The sequence below is a fragment of the Urocitellus parryii genome, chromosome 1 (assembly GCF_045843805.1).
Source record: "Urocitellus parryii isolate mUroPar1 chromosome 1, mUroPar1.hap1, whole genome shotgun sequence".
Lineage (NCBI taxonomy): Eukaryota > Metazoa > Chordata > Mammalia > Rodentia > Sciuridae > Urocitellus > Urocitellus parryii.
Genome location: NC_135531.1, coordinates 137,781,549 through 137,806,384, shown reverse-complemented (window position 1 = coordinate 137,806,384; position 24,836 = coordinate 137,781,549). Strand labels below are relative to the sequence as shown.

Below are 24,836 nucleotides of genomic sequence, written 5' to 3'. Positions count from 1 at the left end.
AATGATAAAAAAACTATGGGAGGGCGGAGCATAGTGGTGTACACCATTAATTCCAATGACTCCAGAGGCTGAGGAAGGAGAATATTAAGTTCAAGCCCAGCCTATGCAATTTAGCCAGACCCTGTACCTAAATAACAAAATATATAGTTGTGGGGGCTAGGGCTGTAGCTCAGCAGTAAAGTGCTTGCCTCGAAAGTGTGAGGCATTGGGTTCGATCCTCACCACCACATAAAAATAAATATACTGTGTCCATCTACAACTAAATAAATATTTAAAAAAATATAGAGATAGATAGATAAGTAAATAGATAGTTGGGGATGTAAGTCCATAGTAGAGAGCCCTTGGATTCAAACTCCAGTAACTCAAAAATAAATAAACAATAAAGGAAAATTCAGCTATTTAAAAAGACTGCTTTCACTTAGCTCACATGACCTTCCAGAATCATAGTAAGAAATTAAGATTCCATAATAGTGATGGGGGGAACTTTAGATAGGGCAAAGGGGAGGGAGGAGAAGGGAGGGAGCAAGGGGGTAAGAATGAAGTTGGAATGATTAGACATCATTACCCTAAGTACAAGTCTGAAGATATGAATGGTGTGAAAATATTTCGTGTACAATCAGTGACTTGAAAAATTGTGCTCTATGTGTAATATGAAATGAATTGCATTCTGCTATCATGTATAATAAATTAGAATAAATAATTTAACAAAACACACACAAAAAGAAAGAAAATTAAGATTCACACGATTAAAGATGCAAAGGACTCTGGAAAGTGGTAATATTTACTTTGTTCCTGTGCAAAGACCAGGATTTCCAATAACAAAGTATGACCTACCACGGCTTAAATTATGACTTAAATAGTAATATATCCTACAAGGCCAGCGCAGTTACTTATTACTAAGCAAAAAACCTGAAAATCTGGGCTGGGGATATAGCTCCGTTGGTAGAGTGCCTGCTTTGCACACACAAGGCCCTGGGTTCAAACTCCAGCACCGCAAAAACAAGCAAAACCTTGAAGTTTAAAAGTGACTTAAGAATTAAAGCATTTCAATTCCATTAACGCAAATATAAGCGAGTACTCCCATTCATGGTTGTTATATAGTTTTTGTTTTGGTTTAGGAAACATGCCAGTGATTATTTAAAAAAAAAAAAAAACAAAAAAAAAAAACTTCTCCAAAACAAGGAACACCTTCCCCCCAAAATTTAAATAATCCACAAGGATGTGCAAGGCTAACAGGTTTTCGTTATTTGTCTGAAATTTAGCCTCAGGTCAAATGGAAAACTTTTTCAGTTCATGCCATCACTGCTAACCCAAAATACTTTATCGTGTAGTCAAGCCCAAAATACTGTAAAAAAAATTTCTAATGACAGTCTGAAAAAGTACCTAGAGAAGTAATCTTAAAACAGGCATCAGCCACCACAGATCTTATCATCTGACTGGATGCAAAGTTTTAAACGGACTTTCTAAACTTTTACCTTTTTTAGTCGACTGTACAATATTTCTGGGACGCAACACACACTTAAGTTCGATCTTAATTGCCTGTTACAGGTCACTTAAAATTCTTACTTTGTGTCTTAGTCTACCTGAACGTACGGGCAAACTCCCTCACCCACCCACATTTTACCCAACTCAGAAAATACTATTTAGAAACAGGGTTTTCTTATCGAAGACATAAGGAAGTGCCCTGCAAGAACGGGCGTGCTTGAGAAGACCGCACTTCGGGAAGGAAAGGCGGTCACCATCCAGCCCCTGACAAGGACCTGGGTCAGGGCTAGAGGACGCAGAAAACAGATACCCGGCAGCAGGTGAGAATTACTGGCACTGGGACAGTCGCCGCAAGCCTGAGGAACGCTGTCCTTTGAACTGCGGAAGCGCGCCAGGATCAAACGGCCTTACCTCGGGGGTCCGTTCGGGCGGCTTCTTCTTCAGCGCTTGCCTAGCGCAGGGGTCCACCGGTGAGTTCATGGCAGCAGCCCCGATGCTCCCCACCCCACCCCTAGCAGCTCACAGGACAGCCCATTCGCCTCACGTAGGGGTGCGCCCTCCCTACAGGGAGAGAACTCCGCACCGTCGTGGGGTCCGTGCTCAAGCAAACAAACCTTCGCAGTGCCCGCCCAGGGCCTCAGCCCACGCGCGACTGGCCAGAAAGAAGCCCGCGCGGGGGCGAGGGGAGGCAAGTACGCATGCGCATCACGTGCACGCACGCTAACCAGAGCCTTAAGGGTGACGTAATAACTGGGGCGGTGCGGTTAAACCTTTTCCAGCCCTCCGTGAGATTTAATGAGTCGTCGCGAGATCTCACTTAAACCGATCAGGGGATCCGCCTCAGAGTTGTGGTTTTGGCCTCTCTAGCTTCCGGCGTAGGGCCGGAAACGCACTCATAGGGTCTAAGCGAAAACAGCCTGTTGGGCAGAACTCTGGGGAAGGCGTCTGGAGGGAGAAGTTTGTATCCAAATCCGGAAGCTAGGCGGAGCTCCTCCTCTGCAACTGTGATGCCCCGCCCTTGGAGAACGTACGGAAGTCGAAGCCGCCATTCGCCTAGCAAGGAAATCCACGCATACCACTCCCTGTGTTTCTTTCAATACAACAAAATCTTTCGTGAAAGCTGTCCACAAAAAAGTGCTTGTTCTTCTCAAGACAAGTATTTTAACACCAGGGCAGAAAAAGCAAAGCTTTTTGACATTGGAGAGGGGCGAGTGTCCATGGTGCTGGGGGCCAGCTTATAATCGCCGTTTTTCAAAGCCAGGTGTAAACCGCATTCACCTAATGCCCAGAACCAGCCTCCCTCCACCCAGATCCTCTCTCAGGTGGGCGTAGGAATGCCTGAGTGGACGCTTTTGCGCTTTTACATTGCATCTGCTTCCTAGCAAGCTGGATAAAGCCCATTTGGATTTACTTGTCCTTTGGTAAGCAAAACATCACTTCGGGGCAATCAGACATCAGCAAAGACTATTTAAACAATAAAAGTTCGCTCAAAATTCCAGAATCCTGCATTTTAGAACAATGCTTTGTACCATTTCTCATTAATGCGAAGATGGTAGTTACAAGGTTCCTCACTTGGGCAACACCACGGACTGTCTTTTACATAACTGAAATTTAAGGTCCTTGAAGGCTTTGGCCCCATTTACATACATCTTAATATACTTCACTAAATTGATTCAGTATTATGACGTGATTTTCACGTGTTTAATGACATGGTGAAAGTTAACAATTACTTTAGAGTAAAAAAACGGAAAAGTTCAGGCTACAATATTTCATAGTGCCATACTCTGCACTGGTCCTGGGACTTGCTCAAACTTGAAGTTTACAACACACTACTAACAAGTCTCTTTCTCCCTAATTTTGGGAAAAGACACCAAAGTAGATGTGGCTCAGCCATTACAGAAATAATAGTGGAAAAATCACAAAACAGTAGGCAAACCATCCCTCCCCCACATCATACACACACACACACACACACACACACACACACACACACACACACTCAAAGGTCTGCCCAATGTCAGACAAAAGATTATCCCTTCTATTCTTCAAGGATCAATTTCCAGTCTCATCAGTATACTTAAAGAGGGGAAAGGAATCAAAAACATTGATTATCATTAACTTGGATTTTAGGGGCAAAAAGACCTGAATTTTTGTCTTTTAACATACCACTTCTACTTAGGTGACTTTTTTTTTGTTTGTTTTGTTTTGTGATACTGGGGATTGAACCCAGGGTATCAGTGCATGCTAGGTAAGCATTATACAACTGAGCCACACCTGAAACCTTGAAACTATCTTTGAACTTCAGTTTCTTCAGTTATAAAATGGGAATAGTAAAGGACTTATAGCTTCAGGATTTAAGATTACAGATGAAAATTCATTTAAACACTATGTTGCTGCACAATTCAAACATTCTTCATTATTTTCACTTTTTACCTCTAGGAAATGATTTCTCTAAAGTAGAAACTCAAGTTTGAAGAATTGGATAGTTTAATGTGTTTGTTCATTTCTATTCAGAAACATGAAATGTAGAACAAGAGGAATTCTTGGAAAAACATTTTTGGCAGGGAGGAAAAGTATCTTATAAAGCTGAAACTTAACACTCCATGACAGCAAGTCCACTCCTTTATAAATGTTTTAAAGAATACCTATGTTCACCAAAAAAAGATGGACAAAAATGCTCATAGTTAGGGAAAAGAATTTCTATCAAAATAAAAAAATTACAACTAAAAAAAGGTAATGACTGTAATATAGAACTGGCATTGTCTGGTAGGAACAATGGGCATTTAGAGCCATTTTTGTGTGTGTGGGTTTCCTTTTTTTATTTTGGTATTTGATCTTTTTATTTGTTTGTTGGATTTCTTTCTGGAAATAAATTAGAATTTTAAACTTATATTGAAAAATGATACAGAATTTAGCCAAAGATTCCTAGGATTTTACTGGGAAGGAAAGATCTAATAGTCACCACCATTTTTCCCTTGATATTCAACGTCAAGAAAATTTGCCAGAGCTGGTGGTGCAATGGCACATGCCTGCAGTCCTAGCAATTTGGGAGGCTGAGGCAGGAAGATTGCAGGTTCAAGGCCAACCTCAGCAATTCAGCAAAGCACTAAGCAACTTAGTGCAACTGGGGAACTGGGGATGTGGCACAGTGATAGAGCACCCCTGTATTAAATCCTCAATATCAAGAAAAAAATTGCCAGAGAACATTAGGAAAATTAATGTCACATCAAGCAGATAGTAGATACAGAATCTAGCCACTTCTTATGCTTCTGCCATATGCATCTCAAGGAAGAGTTTGCATGAGTAAATACAGAATTATAAGAATATGTCTCTTTCAGATATTCATCTCACACCAGGAGAAGGAAACCTGGTATATAATTTTATGTTTTTTTTATCTTGATTCCCTGATGCCAGATAATCAAATCATCTTTATATATATTACCTGTTTCAGGTAAATTAAAAAAAATCATAATCTGTGGTCTCAATGGCTTCCCTTCCTTCCCATCTGTTCTTACCTTTTTTCTTCTTACTTTACTTGTCAAAGTTGGGCTTTCCGTATAAATAATATTGCTATGAGGAAGGAATGAAGGATGGAGTCAAGATGTTTAGTGGATATACACACGAAGAATTAAAGAAAGAAAAAAACAGACAAGAAACAGTGGAGAGGATAGCTTCTATTGGTTCCAGAAAGACTGGAAGACCAGTGGCATCCCCGGCTTCTTAGAGCTTTCTGATAGCTGAGACTCACCTGTCTTACCATGACCAAGCTTTGTCTGCCTTGGGTTCTAAGAGATGACCTTGATTCTTTTCATATTTCTGCTTATTTTTGATCAGGTGAACAAAAACAGAATCTTGAATAATATAAACAAAATTTATTTTTTATGTGGTTTAGTAAGAAGTATAGGAAATGCAGTTTTCTACTTAGGATGACTTATAGCTTTTTCACATGTTGCTAAGGGGAGAGGTTAAGAAACATATGAAGGAGCTCTTTGTTATTTTACATTCTTGTGAGTTTATGAATAGGTGAAAATAAAAAGTTTAAAAATGAAAAAAAAATGCTCATAGTTGCCAAAACAAAGAAATAAGTCAAATATCAGAATGGTATACTCATTCAGTGCAATATCAGCTGCATTGCACATGGACGAACCTCCTAACAATGTTGAGGGGGAAAACAAAAACAAAATAAGGAGTATGAATACACTCAGTGTTCAAACACAAGTATTAGTTATGGATACATACACAAAGACAAAACTAAAGAAAAACAGGGCACATTCACAAAAAGTCACGTTGATAGTTACAAAAATGAGAAATTATGATCAAGATAGGGTGTATATGGCCCTGCAGGGTGGGCATACACCTGTAATCTCAGCAGGTTGGAAGGTTGAGGCAAGAGATTGTGAGTTCAAAGCCAGCCTCAGCAAAAGCCCTAAGTGAGCCACTCAGTGAGACACTGTCTCTAAATAAAAAACAAAATAGAGCTGGGGATGTGGCTTAGTAGTTGAGTGTCCTGGAGTTCAATCCCTGGTAAATTCCCCCCCACCATAAAGAGACAGGGTACAGGTAGGAGGGAGCTTCTATATTGCTGAAAACAATCTACTTTTTGACATGGGTAATTGTTACATGAGTGTATATTCACTTTTCAGTATGCCATAAGAGAAAATGAATTAGTACACAAAAATAACTTTTTTTATTAGACTTTTTTTGTGACAGCAATAATAAAGTTATCCACAATGACAATCTGGTATGCTGCTGGTGTGTTGGAAGCATGAACCTAGTGTGTTGATGGTTGGAAAATTTACTAGACAGAACCCAATGTGAGGAAATTATATCACTTGGACATTGCCCCCGAAGGGACCCCAGTAATTCCCAAGAGGGGTTGTTATAAGAACCTTGCCTAATCAGGCCCCATGCTATTTTTAATACCAGCTTCCAGAACTATGTCTGTAAATATTATACAGTTTCAGGTATTTTGTTGTGGCAATTAAAAATTGTCTAATAATGCTGTCCATTATCTAAAAATGGGCACATATTCAAAATCTATCTTAGCCTTAACCAACTTGTATAAGGTAACCTCCAGGACAGGATTTGCCAGCACTAACTGTATGTAAGGTGAAAATATAATGATGTGAATGCAAGTAATTTATTAAATTGTTGGAAAATAACATGGTTAGGTTTTTTAAAAAATTAGCTTAACTCTCTACCTCATTTTTTTTCATGGTACTTATACTACCTGATTTGTCTTTTGCACCAGAGGGGAAAATGTAAACTCCATGAGAATAGAAAAGAATGTTTGTATTTTTATTGACATATCCCTGGCACCCAAATCTATCCCTACCTAGCACATAACTGGTGCTCAATAATTATTTGCTGAATGAAAAAAAAATAGAACTAAATACTAAGAAGGAATTTTGCTATTAGCAAAATAGGCTCTTGAAACTGGGCATAATGGCACATACTTGTAAAAAATAACAGGAAGTAGAAGTAGTAATTGTAGTAGTAGTAAAGGCAAGGCAAAGTAAAGCACTTGATTGTTTTACAGTGGTAAAGAAAGAAATTTGGCTAGATCTATTGCACATACCAAACTGAAATCCACTGAGCAGATGTATATGACCACCTTTCCAATTAACTGTAAATCAACAACAAAAAATGGGAGTAAAAAGCTCTGGTTTTAGCAGCACTTGGAATAAGGTAAGGAATTAAGGCATGAGTATGCTGAATACTGAGTTACCATAGAACTTCTGGTTCAAATCCAGAAGGTTATCAATGAATCACAATCTCTGAAGGCAGGATTTAGAAATTAAAATTGTTTTGTGTATGTGGTACTGGGGATTGCATCCAAGGGTGTTCTAGTACTGGGTCAAATCCCAGCCTCTTTTTGAAAATAATTTTGAGACAAGATTTCCCTAAGTTGCTCAGGCTGTCCTCAAAATTGGGATCTTCAAACTTATGTTTAACATGACTAGTCTAGAGTAGCTGGGATTAAAGGTGTGTGCCACTGAACCAACCCAGATAGGAATTAATGTTTTTCAAAACCATTTATACATCTTGAGGCCCTGGGTTGGATCTCCAGCACAGCCAAAACGTGTGTGTTTATGTGTGTGTTTCAAAAGCCAGGTGTTTGCTGGGCACAATGGTTCACACCTGTAATCCCAGTGGCTCAGGAGGCCAAGGCAGAAAGATTTCAAGTTCAAAGATAGTCTCAGAAACTTAGTGAGGCCCTAAGCAACTCAGCAAGACTCTGTCTCTAAATAAAATATAAAAAAGGAAAGGGGATGGGACTCAGTGGTTAAGTGCCTCTGGGTTCAATTCCTGGTACCAAAAAAAAAAAAAAAAAAAAAAAAAAAAAAAAACGCCAGGTGTTTCTAATATACTCCAAGGTTTGAGAATCTCTTAAACTCAGGTTTTAGACTAGCGTTTCACCCAATTCAACTCTAGTTCCTATACTTGAGACAGACTCAATGTGTCGTAAAAGGGTGGTACCATAAGTTTCTAAAGGAAATAATAACTCCATGTATTTACACATTTCATCAGATTTGTTCTGCTTGATACAATTTACGAAAGTAATATGCCTTTATCAGTAATATGAATTTGAGCAATTAGGTGAATATAAAGACATGTTTTTCTTCTCCTTTGTGAAAACAGTCATTTGGAATTTCAATCCTAATATAATACTTCCCCACTGGGCATGTATAAGCACATGCCTGTAATCCCAGTGATTTGGCAGAGACACAGGAGAATCACAAGTTCAAGGACAGCCTCAGCAGCTTAGCAAGACCTTATCTCAAAATAAAAAATAGAACAGAGATGTAGCTCAGTGGTAAAGTGCCTTTGGATTCAATTCTCAGTGCAAAGAAAAAAAAGGAAAGAAAAAAATTGATAACTCTCTCTAGAATAAAAATCAAGGTTTATCTGCAGGAGGTCTAACAGGATAGTGTTAATACAGACCAAGAGTTATCTGCAATATGAAGGGATCACAGTCTAGAGTCATATATTCCCTGGAAGAAAATTCTACTTTAAAAGAAAGGTGATAAGGGGACCTAGTGTCCTGTGGGAGAGGAGATGCTATGACCTGAACATATGTTCAGATCAAAAGCCCCACCAAAGTACTCTTGACAAATAATGTATGGGAATTTTACATATTCTTTAAAAATTTGCTTTGGACCATTTTACTTTTTAACGGGTATTATTTTCTTTTCATTTTTTTCAGTGTTAGGGATCCAACCAGAACCTTGCACACATTAGGCAAATGCTTTACCAGCAAGCTACATCTCCAACCTGTCAATTATATTATTTGCCCAATCCCTTCCCACACACAGCTATAATTTCCCAGCCCCCATTACACTTTCAGCTCAGATTTGTTTCACTTGCAACCCCACCTCTATGTTCTACATTGGCAAAGACAAATGAAGAAATCCCAGATATCTTTACATCTCTCACCACAACTAGTTAAGAAAACTTCTGGTCTGAGAGACAAGATGGACTATATATAAGAAAAACTATATGATTTGAGGTAATGTTAAATTCTCTATACCTCAATTTCTTTTTTTAATATATTTTTAAGATGGACACAATATTTTTATGTATTTTATTTATTATTTTTTGTGGTGCTGAGGATCATACCTCAATTTCTCATTCGCAAGTCCTCGATGCTTCTCAGAAGTGTTGCAAGATTTTTTTCTAAGTGTATGTACGAACAGATGAAGAGAACTGATAGTTGCTTCCCAAATATTAGCTACTTCTTCTGCATGAAAACAATGCACTTATTTTCTTTGACTAATTGCTGAAAAAAAAGTCATACACATAATATGATACGAAAACAGGTACTCCCCAAGTCCCTGGTCTAGTCCTGTCTCCAAGCATAACTCTGTTCAAGTCAACCTGGTTTGAGAAAGGCAGCTCCCCAACAACTTTATTCATGGTTGAATTCCTGCTAGGGAATGGGCTTGAAGGATATAAGGAAGAGCTGACTACCCTACAATGCAGATGAAAAGGAGAGACTTACTGGAAGTCACATTTAGATCAGTAAACAAACCAGGATTACAACCCAAACCAATTGGCCAATTTTTTGCTTAATTGTAAAGTCTTGTAATAATTAATCTGTATTCAAATCAATGTTCTTAACAGCTTTACATAGCTTCCTCTAGGTTTTAGTTGGTTGGGTTCAGTTTACATTTAAAGAAATTTTGTCATTGTGAGTAATACAGTCTGAGAATGTATTAGTGTATGTTTTGTTATTGTGTTTCTATTCATAAGAACATATGTTAAAAATTATCCAACAACAATTGGGAAAAGGCTGGAAAAATCACCAGGTTATTAGTGACAGCCAAAATGTTTATCATTTGATGCACACTAGCACTGAGTTGTATCCCCATCCCACCCCTGTACTGGGGAGTGAATGTAATGCTAGGGCAGGCATTAAGGAACCAGGCACTCTACTGCTGAGATTAAACCCACAGTAGTGATCTGAAGTAAATTCTTGACATACATTATTTTACTCAATTCCAACAACCTCATAACGTATATTTTACAAATACTGAAAAGTCACATGTCCAGAAGTGTCAAACATCTAATGGGTTTGACATCAGAGTCCATAATGTTACATAGACTTTATTAACATACGAAAGAAAGACCAACACTACCCATCAAATTGATGTGTGTTTATTGCACAAATTTCCCCTAGAACTGGGAGGTTATTATAATACAGGTGTACATTTGAAAAATGTATTCTGAACAAGGAACAAGTATGTACATTTTATATATCCATCATCTAAATAACTTAGAGAAAGCAGAACATTCTCATAAGACATCAAACAGAAGTAGGCCTTATGTAAAATCTGATTTTTTGTGTGTGATCATCCTCAGTGTATGCCAACTGCAACAAAACGAAATCTGTGCTAATATGTTTATTGCACTTAATATTTTCAAACTCAAAATTAAGACATATTAATAAATGCCAGGACACTTAGAACCAAATCAATTAGTTTATATGTATGGAAAATTAGTTTTAATTCTATCATATAAAAGATCCCTTTTTTATTGCTTGTTGCAACAATATTTTTGATATGTAACATATTTGTACAATAAGAAGTTGAAAAACTTATTTTAAACAAGTCAAAACTCTTTTGACATTCATCATACAGACCACCAAAGCAGTAAATCATTCCTTGGGCTTCATATAAGGAAAGAATGATTATGATGAAGGTACCAGAAATTATAGGAGTGTTAGGAATTATAACTCAGGAATCCTATAAGGATTAAGGTGTGCTTAAGAAACTATGAACCTTTTCCTTCCCAACAAAGCTTAGCTTTAAGAATAACAGCAGCATGAGCCATTCACTTACTGAAGACTAGAATTACTAAATAGTAATTTATTAGACATTTCAAATAGGACTGAAAACAGTTTGATGATTAAGAAAATTGACTCAAACAGACATTACCTACCTGCTACATATTATTCTGATCCACAACCAAAAAATAATGTACAATGGCCCATATAGGAAGTATTATAGAATCTGAATTCTGCCAGAGATCAACTCACTGAATTGCAAAAATACACAATAGAAGAGTTCTGTTAATGAATGGAGTAAGAAAATTAAGCCAAAGAAAATACATTCATAAACATTCTGGCAGCAAGTCATCCACAGGAGACTTGGGTACTAACAAGTACCACCTAAAGGACATGGGCCAAACTGTAGGCAGATCAATTTCAGATTTACTTTCTATTAAAACAACCACTTCTTTGTCTAGTTGGAAATCTCTTGAATAAACATAAAGGGTGAGGAAAATGTGACCCAACACTAGTCAAGGTCGACTAAACAAAGAACATAAAATTTTCATTGATCATTGAAAAGTTATAATAGCAAGAATGGATGTGCTATATTGTAAATGTATTTAGTAAATGAATAAACAAGTGGTTTTCTTAAGCTAATGAGTTAATTGTGATGGAAACAGTCAAAGCAGAAATCAGAATTACTACCATTTAAAATCTTAGACCAGATAAGCAAAGAATAAACTATAATTCAGTATTCAAGTAAACTGAGGTAGTAGAGCATATTGAAAATTTTATCTACCCATCTTTCTATTTACATTACTTACATGGGTTTGATTTCGTATTAGCCTTTCTTACAAGCAACATTCTACAGTATATACAAAGACAACAAAAATTGAGAAGTGGAAATCTGAAAAAAAATCACCATTTGGAAGGGAGGAACTGTCACAGAAAAGAGAATAATTTATAATTTCAATTAGTGTAAATTGAATATTTTAAGCAGTGTAACAAAGACTCTCCTCCTGTGGTTTCAAAAAGGGCTGATAATGAAAATAAGGGGCTTGACTACCTGAGCACTTTTAAAGAAAATAGTATTCTTATTTTTGCCAATGCTTTGGTGTAATTTCTTATCCTAATTTTCATTTATTAAATTATTGAATATGTAAATATTAGTATTTATAAGAATTAGCTCATACTTAAAAAACAAATAGTATAAAGTAGTATTCTTATTTTAGGAATCCTCATACTCAGCCTTAAAAAGAAATTGGCTTGATGTATATTTTAGAATATGTGAAACAGAAAAAAAATCACATAAACTAATAACATTACATACAATTAATATTAGTTGAAATTTTTTTTTAGAAAAGGCATGTTTACCAATTTTGTATTTCTACCTCTGCATTTTAAAAAAAATAGATACATATGTACACTTGGGTAGACAACAAAATATTTTTACTCATTATTCTGAGTTTGTTGTAATTAACAGGATGTTTAAAATACTTACATTGAGAAATAACCAGAAATTAGCTGTTTTGAAATGCAAAACAAAATAACAAATAATCAAGGTTTTTTAGCTTTCTACAGAATTAAAAACTAATGACTACTTCTGAGCCATTTAATCATGAGACACTCATTTATGAGTTGTGACAACATTGTAGTGATGACATGAAATTCCTTGATATTATTTATTTTGTAGAAATTTCAAAGTTATGCTTTGGCTTTTTCAAATGCCCCCCCACTCACCAGCCAGCAAAATTATTTATGCTGCTTTAGTTTCACTTGGTTAAAAAAAAACCTACCACCACCCAAAATCCAGTTAAAAGAAAACTCATCCAATGTACCCAGAGTATGCAATGCAGTGCAGGGTACCTGGGAGATGAACTCATTCAGACAGAAGTCTAACAGGAAAAAAATTTCATAAATACATGTTGTGCCTCTTTCCTTGGTTTCTATTTAACTTTACACCAAAGTTAAAGGAGTATCTGAGCAACATATGGAGAATGAGTGCTTGCTACAGCAGCCAGAAGAGGAAGATCACTGGATTCAATACTGAAATAAAGAAAAGAAAACTCAGTTCAGGCTTTCTGTACCGAGAATATGAATTCTACAGATGACGACAACTACCTGAAATGTTACTATGCCTCAGCAGTTTAGGAGTCACCTTGGCCAAAAGGAAAAGGATGAGAGGGGAGAAAAACAAAAGTGCAACATTTTTTAGTAAGTAAAATTTAGAACCACAGGTTTAAAAGAAAGGAAAGAAAAGCTGGGTGTGGTGGCACTTTAATCCCAGCAACTCAGCAGGCTGAGACAATAGGATTCCAAATTCAAGGCCAGCCCCAGCAACTTGGTGAGACCTTCAGCAACTTCTTCAGACCCTGTCTCAAAATAAAAAATAAAAAGGACTAGAGATGTAGTTCAGCAGTAAATTACCCCTGGATTCAATCCCCAATATAAATAAATAAATGAATAAATAAAAATTAAAATTAAAAAAAATGAAAAGAAAGCCTCTAAACTCAAAGGTAAGGAAAGCATCTCACTCACTCACTAATAATGCATTTATGCAAGGCATAATGTATAAATAATACAATCTAGTATAATAAAATAATATTATGTGTAGATTGTTTTGGCTAAAAATGTTTCTATAATAAGGTATACTGGAAGAAGTAAAGGAAACTTCTTCAAAATACATCTTAAAAACAATTTACAGAAAAAGAAAAATGGCCAGTACACATAGAAAAAAAGCAACTCAGACTTAACTCACAGTTAGAGGAATTTGAATAAAATTAGATGCCACTTTTCAGCTAGCAGCTTGGCAAAATTTAAAGTCTGGTAATAGACACTAGCTCTTGCTGTTTGTGGAAATTTATATTTACTTTCTGCATAGTATTCAATATTAACTATTACAATATCTTTAAAATTTTTTAATTATGTGCCCTTTTCCCAAAAATTCTCCTTCCAGAAATATATCCTACAAAAGCCAAAGATTTATATTTTTAGGAAAAGAAAAAGGAAACTATAAAATATATGATGGAATGCTATACTGCCATTAAAATGAATGATCAGTATGTGCTCATATGAATAAATGTTGAAGACATATTAGAAGGTCAGTTCTACAATAATAGATAAGAGTCTAAACTCTCCAAAGCTGAGAGAAGGATGAAAACAACTTTTCATTTTGTGCCAATATGGCATGAACTTTGGCTATATGCCCATTATTTTAAAAACTAGTCTAATTTTTTAAAAAATAAAAGCATTACATATACATTTCCCTCCCTAGAATAAACAAGATTATATACTGTTTCTGATTTCCCAAATACTTGACAACAATTCTCTATGTACTCCTCAAGTCAGTAGCCTAGTAGCCTCATCAGGACCTGAACAACAGTGTGGTACTATGGTATAAATAAACAGAATCTGACGTCAGAAAGATATAGTTATTCAAATCCCTACTCATTCCTACTAGTGTGTAACATCTGGCATGTTAATTTACAAAATCCTGATTTCCAATCTGAATGATATTGCCTACACACTGAAGGACCACTGTAAAAATTAAGAAATGGGAGTGTAGTTCAGTGGCAGAGTGTGTACTTAGTATTTTTGAGGTCCTAGCCCTAGGCTCAATCAATTCCCAGCATGCACACACACAAAAAGGAGTAACGCTAATAAAAGAATTTAATTTAATTTGGTTTGTGACACACAGTAAATTCCTAAATGATGTTCTCCACTTTTCCCTTCATAAAAACTGAATTAGAAAAAAAAAATTCTATCTTGTTATAATTTCTTCAACTAGTATTTCAAGAAATGAAATATACACATACACACACAAAAAAAAAGTGGTCACAGAACACAAAAAAAAGGTGATTATAGAACAACCTGAAGCCAAGCATGTTGGTTTATGTTTGTAATTTCAGAGGCTCGGGGGCTGAGGCAGGAGGATCACCAAGTTTGAGGCCCACCTGAGTAAGAAGTGAGGGCCTCAGCAATTAAGGGAGATCCTGTCTCAAAAAGACAGACACAAAAGAAAAGAAAAGAAAACACCACCAACAAAGAATATACTGAAATAGGGCTTTATTATTCTCCTACAAACTTTCTGTTCCTCTGCAGTTAGCATTTTGGATAACTGTTTCCTTCCATGGAATAACTCAGAAGAGACAGACATACAGATAAGGTAAGAAGAAATATGTAGATAAACATATTTATATAAACATTCATCCTCAGAATGCTGTGACTTCACCATGTAAAAGATAGGACCCAATCTTGGAAAAATGTTTACAACATATTTAATAAATAAAAACTTACTATTAACTTATTTTTTCTAAGATAAAAATTTAGATCGTAATTCACTCTGAATATATTCTCATTATACTGCATGTAGTGGCACAATGGACAGTGCCTTTCAGATCAGTGAATGACAGGGAATCTGCTTTTGTATGGTACAGAGCAATCCAAATGAAAACAATGGCCAACTTTTAATAGGAAAAATATACTTAAAAGGAAAAAGGGCAATTCTGAGAAACATCCCTTGCCTAAAGTCAGAGCAATGAGAAAGCAAAGCCAGAAAAGAAACCATGAACATACCCAAGAACCACACCCAGCTCCTTGACATGAACACGCATCTGGCCCCTCAAGTACTCAGACAACATTTTGCTCTTGAAGTATAGTTCCTGCAACCGGTCTTCAAGATGCATTACACACTGTAGTTAGGGAAGAACCAAGAATCAGATGAGAAAACTGGTTCCAACTCTTTAAGAAAGACAAATTTCAAAGCATCATGTTTTTTCAATTCTATTTTGTTATTCCAACATGAACAAAAATTTACAGCACATTAAATTTTAGCTAAAAAGGAGTAGAAATTTGTTTCTGGCTTTTATCAAAGGTTAGCTTCTAAAAGTGCTTTTTTAAAAACTGTGGTAAAGGCTGGGCAAGGTGGTTGAAGCCTGTAATCTCAACAGCTAGGGAGGCTGAAGCAGGAAGATCTAGAGTTCAAAGCCAGCCTCAACAAAAGCAAGGCATAAAGCAACTTAGTGAGACTATGTCTCTTAAAAAAATACAAAAGAGGGCCGGGAATGTGGCTCAGTAGTTGAGTGCCATTGGTTCATCTATGTCATAGCATTTATCTAAGTCACAGCGGGTACTGGGGGAAAAAAAAACTGGGGTAAAATACATGTAACATAAAATTTGCCATTTTAAAACGTATAATTTACTGACAAAAAGTACATTCAAAATGTGCAATACCTATTTTCAGGATTTAAAAAAAATATTCTGTATTTCAAATTTGATAAATATAAGATTATTATAAATTGATTTATTTCAAATATATAGGAAAGGGTGTATTCTCCTGTGATTAAGTCAGGTTGCAATAGTTCAGAGAATACTCTATAATTGAAAAGGTTTCTCACCTAGAACATCAAATTAAATATCTAGATTTTGCTCTGTGCTAATAAGCTTGCTCAATTTTACTAGAGACAATTTTTCACATGAATAAATACTATAGATATTTGAGGAAAAAAACAGGAGTTTCAAGTATTAAAACATTCAGATTCTTGAAGAGAGTAATCCCCTTTCCAATGAAAAGCTATTAAAGACTCCTAATAAAAGCCCATTATTAGAAAAACACAACTGAATGGATTTCTTAACTCATCTATTTTGTGGTATATGTTTTCTCCATAATGTTTGCTTATAGATGAAAATGTCTTAACACAATGTTAACTGAAAAAAATATATAAAATATGTACAGTTGATCATATTAAATATTTAAAAGTACATAATTCAATGGCATTAAGAGATTCACAATGTTATACAAACATCACCACCATACACTCCAGAATGTTTTCTCAGTTCAAACAGAAACTGTACCCTTTAAATAATGCCTTGACATTTTCTACTTCCCTTACCCACTAGTAGCCACTATTCTATTTGCAGTTTGTCTGAATTTCTTGATACCTCATATAAATGGGATTACACAGAATATTTATTCTTTTATATATACCTTATTTCACTTAGCATTATGTTTCTGAGGTTCATCTATGTCATAGCATGAATTTCTTTTTTTTAAAAATACATTTTAGGCCATTGCTCTACCACTGAGCTAGTCCAGCCATTTTTTTTTTTTTTTAATTTTGAAACAAGATCTCACTAAATTTCCCAAGCTGGCCTGGAACTTGTACTTCTCCTATAGGGAGAATATAGCTCTTAAGCAGCTGGGATTACACTTATGTGCCACTTCACAGAAAAGCAATTTTATTCCATTTTCTGGCCAATTAAATATTGCATTGTATGTATTATACCATAATTTCTTTACCCATTCATTTGCTAATGATAACTTGAGTTATTTCAAACTTTTAGCTATTGTGAATAATGCTGCTATAAACATTAAAATGTTTAAGTCCATACTTTTAATTCTTTTGAGTATAAATGCAGAAGTAGAACTGCTGCATCCTATGGTAATATATATTTGGTTAAACTATTGTACTTGATTTCTATTTTGTTGTTATCAGTGGGGTTTTTTGTATACTTGTTTTGATAACTAGGTTTTTTCTTCTTTTTCTTTCTTTCCCTACCCCTCACTACCATTGTTGTTTACTTGTCTGATTTGGTTTGGTTTGGACATACTAGGGATCGAACCCAGAGGTGCTCTACCTGATGTGGCAGTGAGGGTCCAGAATGCAGTGGCATTCTACATAACCCATGGGGATGTTATATGACCATATTACAGGTGACTGAAAATTATGGCCACTGAAATTACAGTATTTTGATGTATACACAAACCTTTCAGTCTTAGCTCAGGTGACATAACAAAATAACACAGTGGCTTCAGCAAGAGAGATTTATTTTCTCACAGTATGAAAGCTAGAAGTCCAAGATCAGGGTAGGGTGAAAGCACTGTTGGGTACTGGTGAGGGCTCTCATCATGGCTGGTGGGCAGCTAACTTCTCTGTGTATCCTCAAAGAGTAGAGAGAGAGAGAATAATCTCTCTTTTCCTCCTTAGTAGACCACTAATCACATCAGTGGACCCCTGTGGACCCCACCTCAGGATCACATCTACCCTTAATTACCTGCCAAACTTTTCAGCTCCAAATACTATTAGAATAAGGCTGGTGGTGGGAGCAACAAACATCAAGTGTTTCAGAAAACCAATGAAGTTAGCAGTAGTATTTAACTCAAGCACATACTAAGTAAAATTTAATCACCTACCAGATTACTCAAAGTTTTTCAAGGTTTACATATACTTACAAAATTTGGAGACAAGTTATGCTTATAAAGCTGAAGGGTGGAATGAAGCAGGTTGGAAACAAGACTCGAAACCAACACTTCCTTTCCCAATTTATTATCTGTCACTCGTCTCTGGCTGCTGGCCACTTGAACAGTCCATTTATCCATATCAGCTATAATGCAGACAGCTTCTGCTATTGGTTCATCCAACACTGGATGCTGGGGGGGGGGAAGAATTCAACTTATGATAAGCAAATAAAGTATTCAAAGATAATGCAAATGGAAGGAGGCAATGAAGCAATACTAACCAAAAGCAGAAAAGAAAAAAAAAGTTAAATTCTGACAGCTAACAACAAAGAACCTTTAGCAGAGGAGAATGAAATAGTTAACTCAATAACAAATACTTTGAGATATCCTCAGAAGTCTCAGAGGAAATCATAGAGGTTTTGTACTCATCACCAGAATTCTGTATCTAGATTTAGAACATTAATTTCATTAGTCTTTTGATCATTCTTTCATTTGAAAATGTACTGTTAACTATGTGCCAGGCAACAGGGAAAATATGTTTAGCTTGAAAGGGGTAAACAATTTTAAAATAAGACAGAATTTACCCATACAAACAAGTTAATGGTAAATTGTGCTTCCAAGCATTGATATGCCTCAGCACCACATAAAGTACTTTACTGCCTGTGTGTACTAGATTTTTCTATTTTACAAGAGGTATATCCACAGTAAGAGATGGCATTGGAAAGCAGAGAAATCAACATGTACTAACATGGCTGTTCAACATACACTGTTGAAAAACAAATGTCATCATACTAATATATACATATACTATTAGTAGTGTTTGCAACTCAGTGAGACCCTGTCTCAAAATAAAATACAACATAGGGCTGGGAATGTGGCTCAGTGGTTGAGTGCCCCTTAGTTCAATCCCCAGTACTCACGCTCCAAAAATAAACTTCTACTTTTTACTCTGCAAATTTTTGTATTATTTGAATTTTTATCACAGCATGACACTTTCATAATTAAAAAACTTTTAAGGTGTAGTTGAAAAAAATACTTTAACTTACATATATTGATAAAAAGACCAAGAGGCACAGGCTGTGCCCTTGGCTTCTGATGATTTAGCCAAAAAGATCAAAAATGACAAGCACAGGCAGGTGTGGTGGTGCATGCCTGTAATCCCAATGGCTGGAGAGGCTGATGCAGGAGAATCACAAGTTCAAAGCCAACTTCAGCAACTTATCGAGCTAAGCTCTGAGCGGCTTAGCTAACTTAGCTCTTAGTTGCTAAGGATATAAGTTTGCTCCTGAAGAAGCCTACATTAGGCATCCTAAAAGGATATCACTTTATCCAATAATGAACAATCACTGTGCAAATTCTCTAAGAGATATCAAATGAAAAATTTTGCTGCCCGTGGTCGTGCACGCCTGTATTCCCAGCTACTCAGAAGGCTAAAGCAGGAGGATTGCAAGTTTGAGACTAGCCTGCAAAACATAGCAAGACCCTCTCTCAAAATGAAAAATAAAAGGGGGCAGGAGATGGAACTCAGTAGTAGAGCAGCCAGGCACAGTCCTGTGCATCTACAGTCCTAGCTGTTTGGGAGGCTGAGTCAGGAAAATCACCTGAGCCCAGGAGCTCAAGACCAGCCTGGGCAATATAGTGAGACTCCCTTCTCTAGAAAAAGGTTGAGTGGGCTGGAGATATAGCTCAGTTGGTAGAGTGCTTGCCATGCATGCAGAAGGCCCTGGGTTCAATCCCCAGCAACACACACACACACACACACACACACACACAGAATAAGAAAAAGATCAACCATAACAAAATCATGAAATAATCAAGAAACATCAATACATGTTTATGAACTATGTTAATAATATGGAGAAATAAATTTGTTAGTTGCTCAGTGACAAAAGCAAACTTCAAAATAAAAAATATAGAACCATATATATGTATTTTATATATTCACATATATACATATATGTTACATATACATACATGCATATATTCTATATACAAGGTCTCAATTATACATACATAAAATATATAGTACATATTCACAAATACATATGCAGACATTATATGTACATGGCTCACTTACTTGGAATATATATATGGCCTCATTTATATAGTATTAAAAAAACACATGTACATATAAATATAGAATAAGGATTAAAAAATATGTCAAAGAATACCTAATACAAAACACTACACAACATAACTCTGGCATTATTATCACTTTATAGTTGAGAAAAGATGTTTTATTAAATTAATTACTCAGAACCAGCCACACATCTATAAACCCATTGAGTTGGAAGGCTGAGGCAGGAGGACTGCAAGTTCAAGGCCAGCCTGAGAAATTTAGCAAGACTCTATCTCAAAATAAACCAAATGGGCTGGCAATGTGGCTCAATGGTAGAGCTCTTGCATATTAGCATGTGTGAAGACCAGGGTTCAATCCCTAGTACTGAAAAAAAAATTATTTTGTCCTAGGATATAGAGGTAGTAAGTGGCCAAGTCTGTTGTATAAGCATCCACATGCTGCCAAATGACTGTCAGAGTTTTTTTTTGTTTTTGTTTTGTTTTAGTTTTGGTGGTACTAGGGCTTGAACTCAGGTCCTCATGCATGTTAGGCAAACACTAAGCTACATTTCTTGTCCTTTTTATTTTTTATTTTGAGGTAAGAGTCTTGCTAGCCTCAAATTTACGATCCTGTTGCTTCTGCCTCCCCAAGTAGCTGGGATTACAGGTGTATGCTACCATGACTGGTTGTAAGGATTTATATTAAGAATGGCTGCCACTGTATGGTAGAAAGACCTGTTTTTAGCTTTCTGTACCACACACACACACACACACACACACACACACACACACACAAAATAGATACATTACCAGCAACCTTATAAAAATTTAAAGATTATAAATGCACATTATGAACAACTTTTTTTCTAATAAATTATAATGTAGTTCAGTATTAGAGCATCCCTGGGTTCAATCACCAGTACCCCAAGAAGAGGAAAAAAAAAAAACCTTGAATGTTTTTCCCCTAAGATCAGGAACAAGACAATGACACCCCTTCTAATGACATTGTACTGCTATGAGGCAGAAGGAAGGAAGGGAAGGAAGACAACAGAGATAAAAAGCATCCAGATTGGAAAGGAATATGTAAAACTGTTTACTGATAACCACAGCCTGTATGGAGAAAACCCTAAAATAGAACTAGAAGATTCAGCAAGGTCTTAGGATATAAGATTAATGTATAAAAGTCAATGCTTCTACATATAAATAATAAACAACCCAAAAAGGAGATTACGAAAATAATCTCATTTGCATTTCATCTGTAATTTTTTGATATTGAAAATAATCTAATTTAAGGACATGTATGAGTAAACTACCTTCTGTATTTCACATTTCCATTTTGATAGATTACTATAACTGTATACTTGCTTTCACAGTGAAATGTACAAAGATGTAAACACTGTATAGAAAATGACAGATTCAGAGAAAGATGATTATGTTACATGGTCACATATCACCAAAAGTACAAGGCAATTCGGGGTCCTCCTGAGTTTGATCTAAATAAAATGAAGAACACACTCACCTGCACAGCATGAGACAAATCTGACACCAGACACTGGCGGAGCTTCTCATCATTCCCAATTCCTTGAAGAACAAAGTCAGGCACATAAGACGAGCAGTAGCCACCCAGCAAGGACCTCCCAAAGTTGGCAATGTTGGGCTGAACAGCACTAACCTCAATTAACTTTGACCTGGAAGAAAAATTCCCAAAGAAGACAGATCTAATTAGTAATAAAGATATATTACCAGTAAAAACAAAACAAAACTGTGAATTCTACTAGTCCATATTTCCACTTACATTATTCTCTACAAAATATACTCAGTGTAAAATCATACTTAAATAAAAACTGCCTCAAGTGCTCAGACCACAAAGTACTCTTCTTATCCAGGGAATAGCTAATAAACAACTTTGTAATGTGAGCATGAATCTTTCATTACTTAAATAGAGTTGTGTTTTTAACACAGTCCTATATAATCAGATTCTGAAAACTGCTACTCTAAAACAAAGTTGCTAATTTTGTTGTCCATATCTGGGAGTACATCATTTCTAAAGCCTGTTTTTTTCTCCTTGATATACTTGATCTAGAGTATACATTCCTTGTTTTCCTCTTTGTATTGACCACATTTTTTTTGAATAGCCATTTCCTACCTTCTCAGTGATTACCTATCCCTAACTGACAGGTTTTGGTCCTTTTATGATCACAATTCACTCCAAAATGTCTAGAAACTCCTTAGCAATAAGTAATCTATATATATCAACTAGATCCTGTATCTTCTCAGATGCCTTCACAAAGTCTTTATGGGGTGCTTGTGGGATATAAACTTTATTACTCCCTATGAGTAAGAGCTCATGATAAAAAAAAAAATGAGAATATGGAAGCCGGGTGCAGTGGTGCACACCTATAATCCCAGCAGCTCAGGAGGCTGAGGCAGAAGGATCACGAGTTCAAAGCCAGCCTCAGCAATGGTGAGGCGCTGAGCAACTCAGTGAGACCTGGTCTCTAAATAAAATATAAAAATAGGGCTGGGGATGTGGCTCAGTGGCTGAGTGCCCCTGAGTTCAATCCCCAGTATCAAAAACAGAAAGAATATGAAAAGACAATCATCTCTTTTTTATATTAATTACTACCAGCCTTCATAGACCAGCTAAACAAAATAATGGTATATATGGTATATATACAAGGCCAATTATAGGTGAAAAAGTTTTTACTAACCCAGGAAAAGGTATCTCATCCTCTTCTGCCCAATCTTCTTGCTCTCCTCCATAGTAACTGCTGACTTGTCTCGGCATATCATGACCTGTATCTTCACTTTCACTATCCCCAAGGGCACTATCTGAACTTTCATTTCTTGGAATGTCCCATTCAGTTCCTACAGCATTTTTTTTCTCTGAACTCTCTTTATCCCCATGGGGGACAAGAATGGAGAGTGTATCTCTTTGGTCCTGCTGAGGAAAGCAGGTTTTACACGAATCTTGGTGAATTGTTTCTATACATTTACAAAGTTCATTGTTCTGTTTGCTATTTTTTGCACACAATCTTTTTGAAAACTCTAACATACAGCAGTGTTCTTTACTGTCTGTACTTGTTTTAACTGGAACATCATCAATAGTCCTGGTTTCAATTGAATCATCATTAAAATATTCATCAAATAAGCTCAGGCTTTCTGGATCTGAAGGACTCCAACAGGGAAGTTCACAGGGCTCTCCAGAAAGCAGGCTTTGTAAATCAGACTCTACAGATTGGTCCTTGTTTGGTTGTTTAGTTTCTTGATGTAAATCATTAGCCCCTCTGTCTTTCTTCAATGGTTTGGTGTGATGCCTAGTAATCTGATCCACCACAGCCTGACTCCTGAGTTCAGTATCTGAATCAGGTGACATAGAATCCCCAATCAGAAATGTAACCTTTGTCTGGATGGCCTCACAAGAAAATGTAGCAGGCACAGTCTTATCTGGAGGTTTCTTTTCCACAACTATTCCTGTGGATCTCATTACTTTGCCTGTGTGATTATCTGGATCCAGTAATTCCTTACTCTGCCATGTTTCCTCTGTTGGCTCTAAGTCTGTTTCTGACAATACACATTTGTCTACCAGAGCAGATCCTGTGCAAACAACAGTCTCTAACTTGGTGTCAAGGCAAGTTCTTAATTTATCTCTATACTGTTTAACATCAACAGTATTTTCTTCTTGGCAGTCAGAAGGAGAAATTATTCGGCATTCATCTGAAATTCCTAGCAGTTCCTTGTTTGGAATATCTTCTTTCTCTTGTTGTGACACATTTTCTGAATTTTGCCCAAGGAGTGGATGACTACAGTATTTACAGTTACAATTAGAAGTTCTTGTCTCTTCAGACTCTTTAAAGAGCAAACTGCTTTTGTTTCTATGCATTGTGATAAGCACATACTCTGATTCTTCTATTTCACCTTTCTCTAAAGTGGTAGTAATCACTGTGCCTGGCATAACAATGGCTTCATCTTCTCCATTTTCTAAAAGATGGGTTTCTTGAAGTTCAGAGCATCTTATAAAGTAAGTAAGAAAATAAAGTAGCCTCTGGACCATATCTTGTCGTTTGCCAACTACCACAGTCCTTGCTAGCCGTACAGGAGAGCCAATAGCACCATACAAGTCCCCTGTAATAGAAAAATGTTAATGGAAATATCCTCTACACACAGCTAAGGAAGCTATTTTCAATTATGAGAAAACTACTCTTTTTTAATATTTATTTTTTAGTTGTACACAATACCTTTATTTTGTTTATTTGTTTTTACGTAGTGCTGAGGATTGAACCCAGGGCCTCACAAGTGCTAGGTGAGCGCTCTACCACTGAGCCACAACCCCAGCCCAAGAAAACTACTCTTATTGAATGAGTAGTGGTAAAATTTACTGTTAGTTATTTAAAAGAGGAGTGAGTATTCAGGAGAGTAGGGTAAATGGTTATAACCAAAGAGAAAGGTGAATGAAGGAATTAAAAACTTCTTGCTTTAAGAGTTGCTGTGATTTTGAAACTTCAAAGAGTCACATTTATTAGGCATATTCGCTATGCCAGGATCTAGGAGAAGTACTGGCTGAAGTAGTTCATATATAAGGATTCTATAAGCTATGTCCAACATAGAAAAAATGGAAAGCACAATATCTGCTGGAGATCAAGAAGAGGAAGGGAGCAGTGTTGGCAAGGAATAGAGCTCGAATAATCACAACACACATTCCTATATTTATGCAATAATTCAAAATTAAACCTGGAATCTGTGTGCAAAACAACTTAAAAATGGAGAACACAAATTTAATAAATT

The 24,836-nt window shown here is 36.2% G+C and overlaps 2 protein-coding genes across 5 annotated transcripts in view; both read right to left on the bottom strand.

Annotated features, from left to right (window-relative positions):
• Rapgef6 (Rap guanine nucleotide exchange factor 6) overlaps positions 1 to 2,163 on the bottom strand; it is a 202,993-nt gene extending 200,830 nt beyond the window's left edge. For all 3 annotated transcript variants that reach the window (XM_026400134.2, XM_026400136.2, XM_026400135.2), the window contains exon 1: positions 1,897 to 2,163. In XM_026400134.2, coding sequence (XP_026255919.2) covers positions 1,897 to 1,965 — 69 coding nt within the window. In that variant the 5' untranslated portion in view covers positions 1,966 to 2,163. The remainder of the gene's footprint in view (positions 1 to 1,896) is intronic.
• Positions 2,164 to 10,142: 7,979 nt separating this feature from the next.
• Positions 10,143 to 24,836, bottom strand: part of Fnip1 (folliculin interacting protein 1) — a 101,661-nt gene continuing 86,967 nt past the window's right edge. For both annotated transcript variants that reach the window (XM_026400139.2, XM_026400140.2), the window contains exons 14-18: positions 22,763 to 24,176; positions 21,571 to 21,739; positions 17,988 to 18,185; positions 15,332 to 15,447; positions 10,143 to 12,802 (exon numbers count right to left, since the gene is read on the bottom strand). In XM_026400139.2, the coding sequence (XP_026255924.2) occupies positions 12,724 to 12,802; positions 15,332 to 15,447; positions 17,988 to 18,185; positions 21,571 to 21,739; positions 22,763 to 24,176 (1,976 nt within the window). In that variant the 3' untranslated portion in view covers positions 10,143 to 12,723. The remainder of the gene's footprint in view (positions 12,803 to 15,331; positions 15,448 to 17,987; positions 18,186 to 21,570; positions 21,740 to 22,762; positions 24,177 to 24,836) is intronic.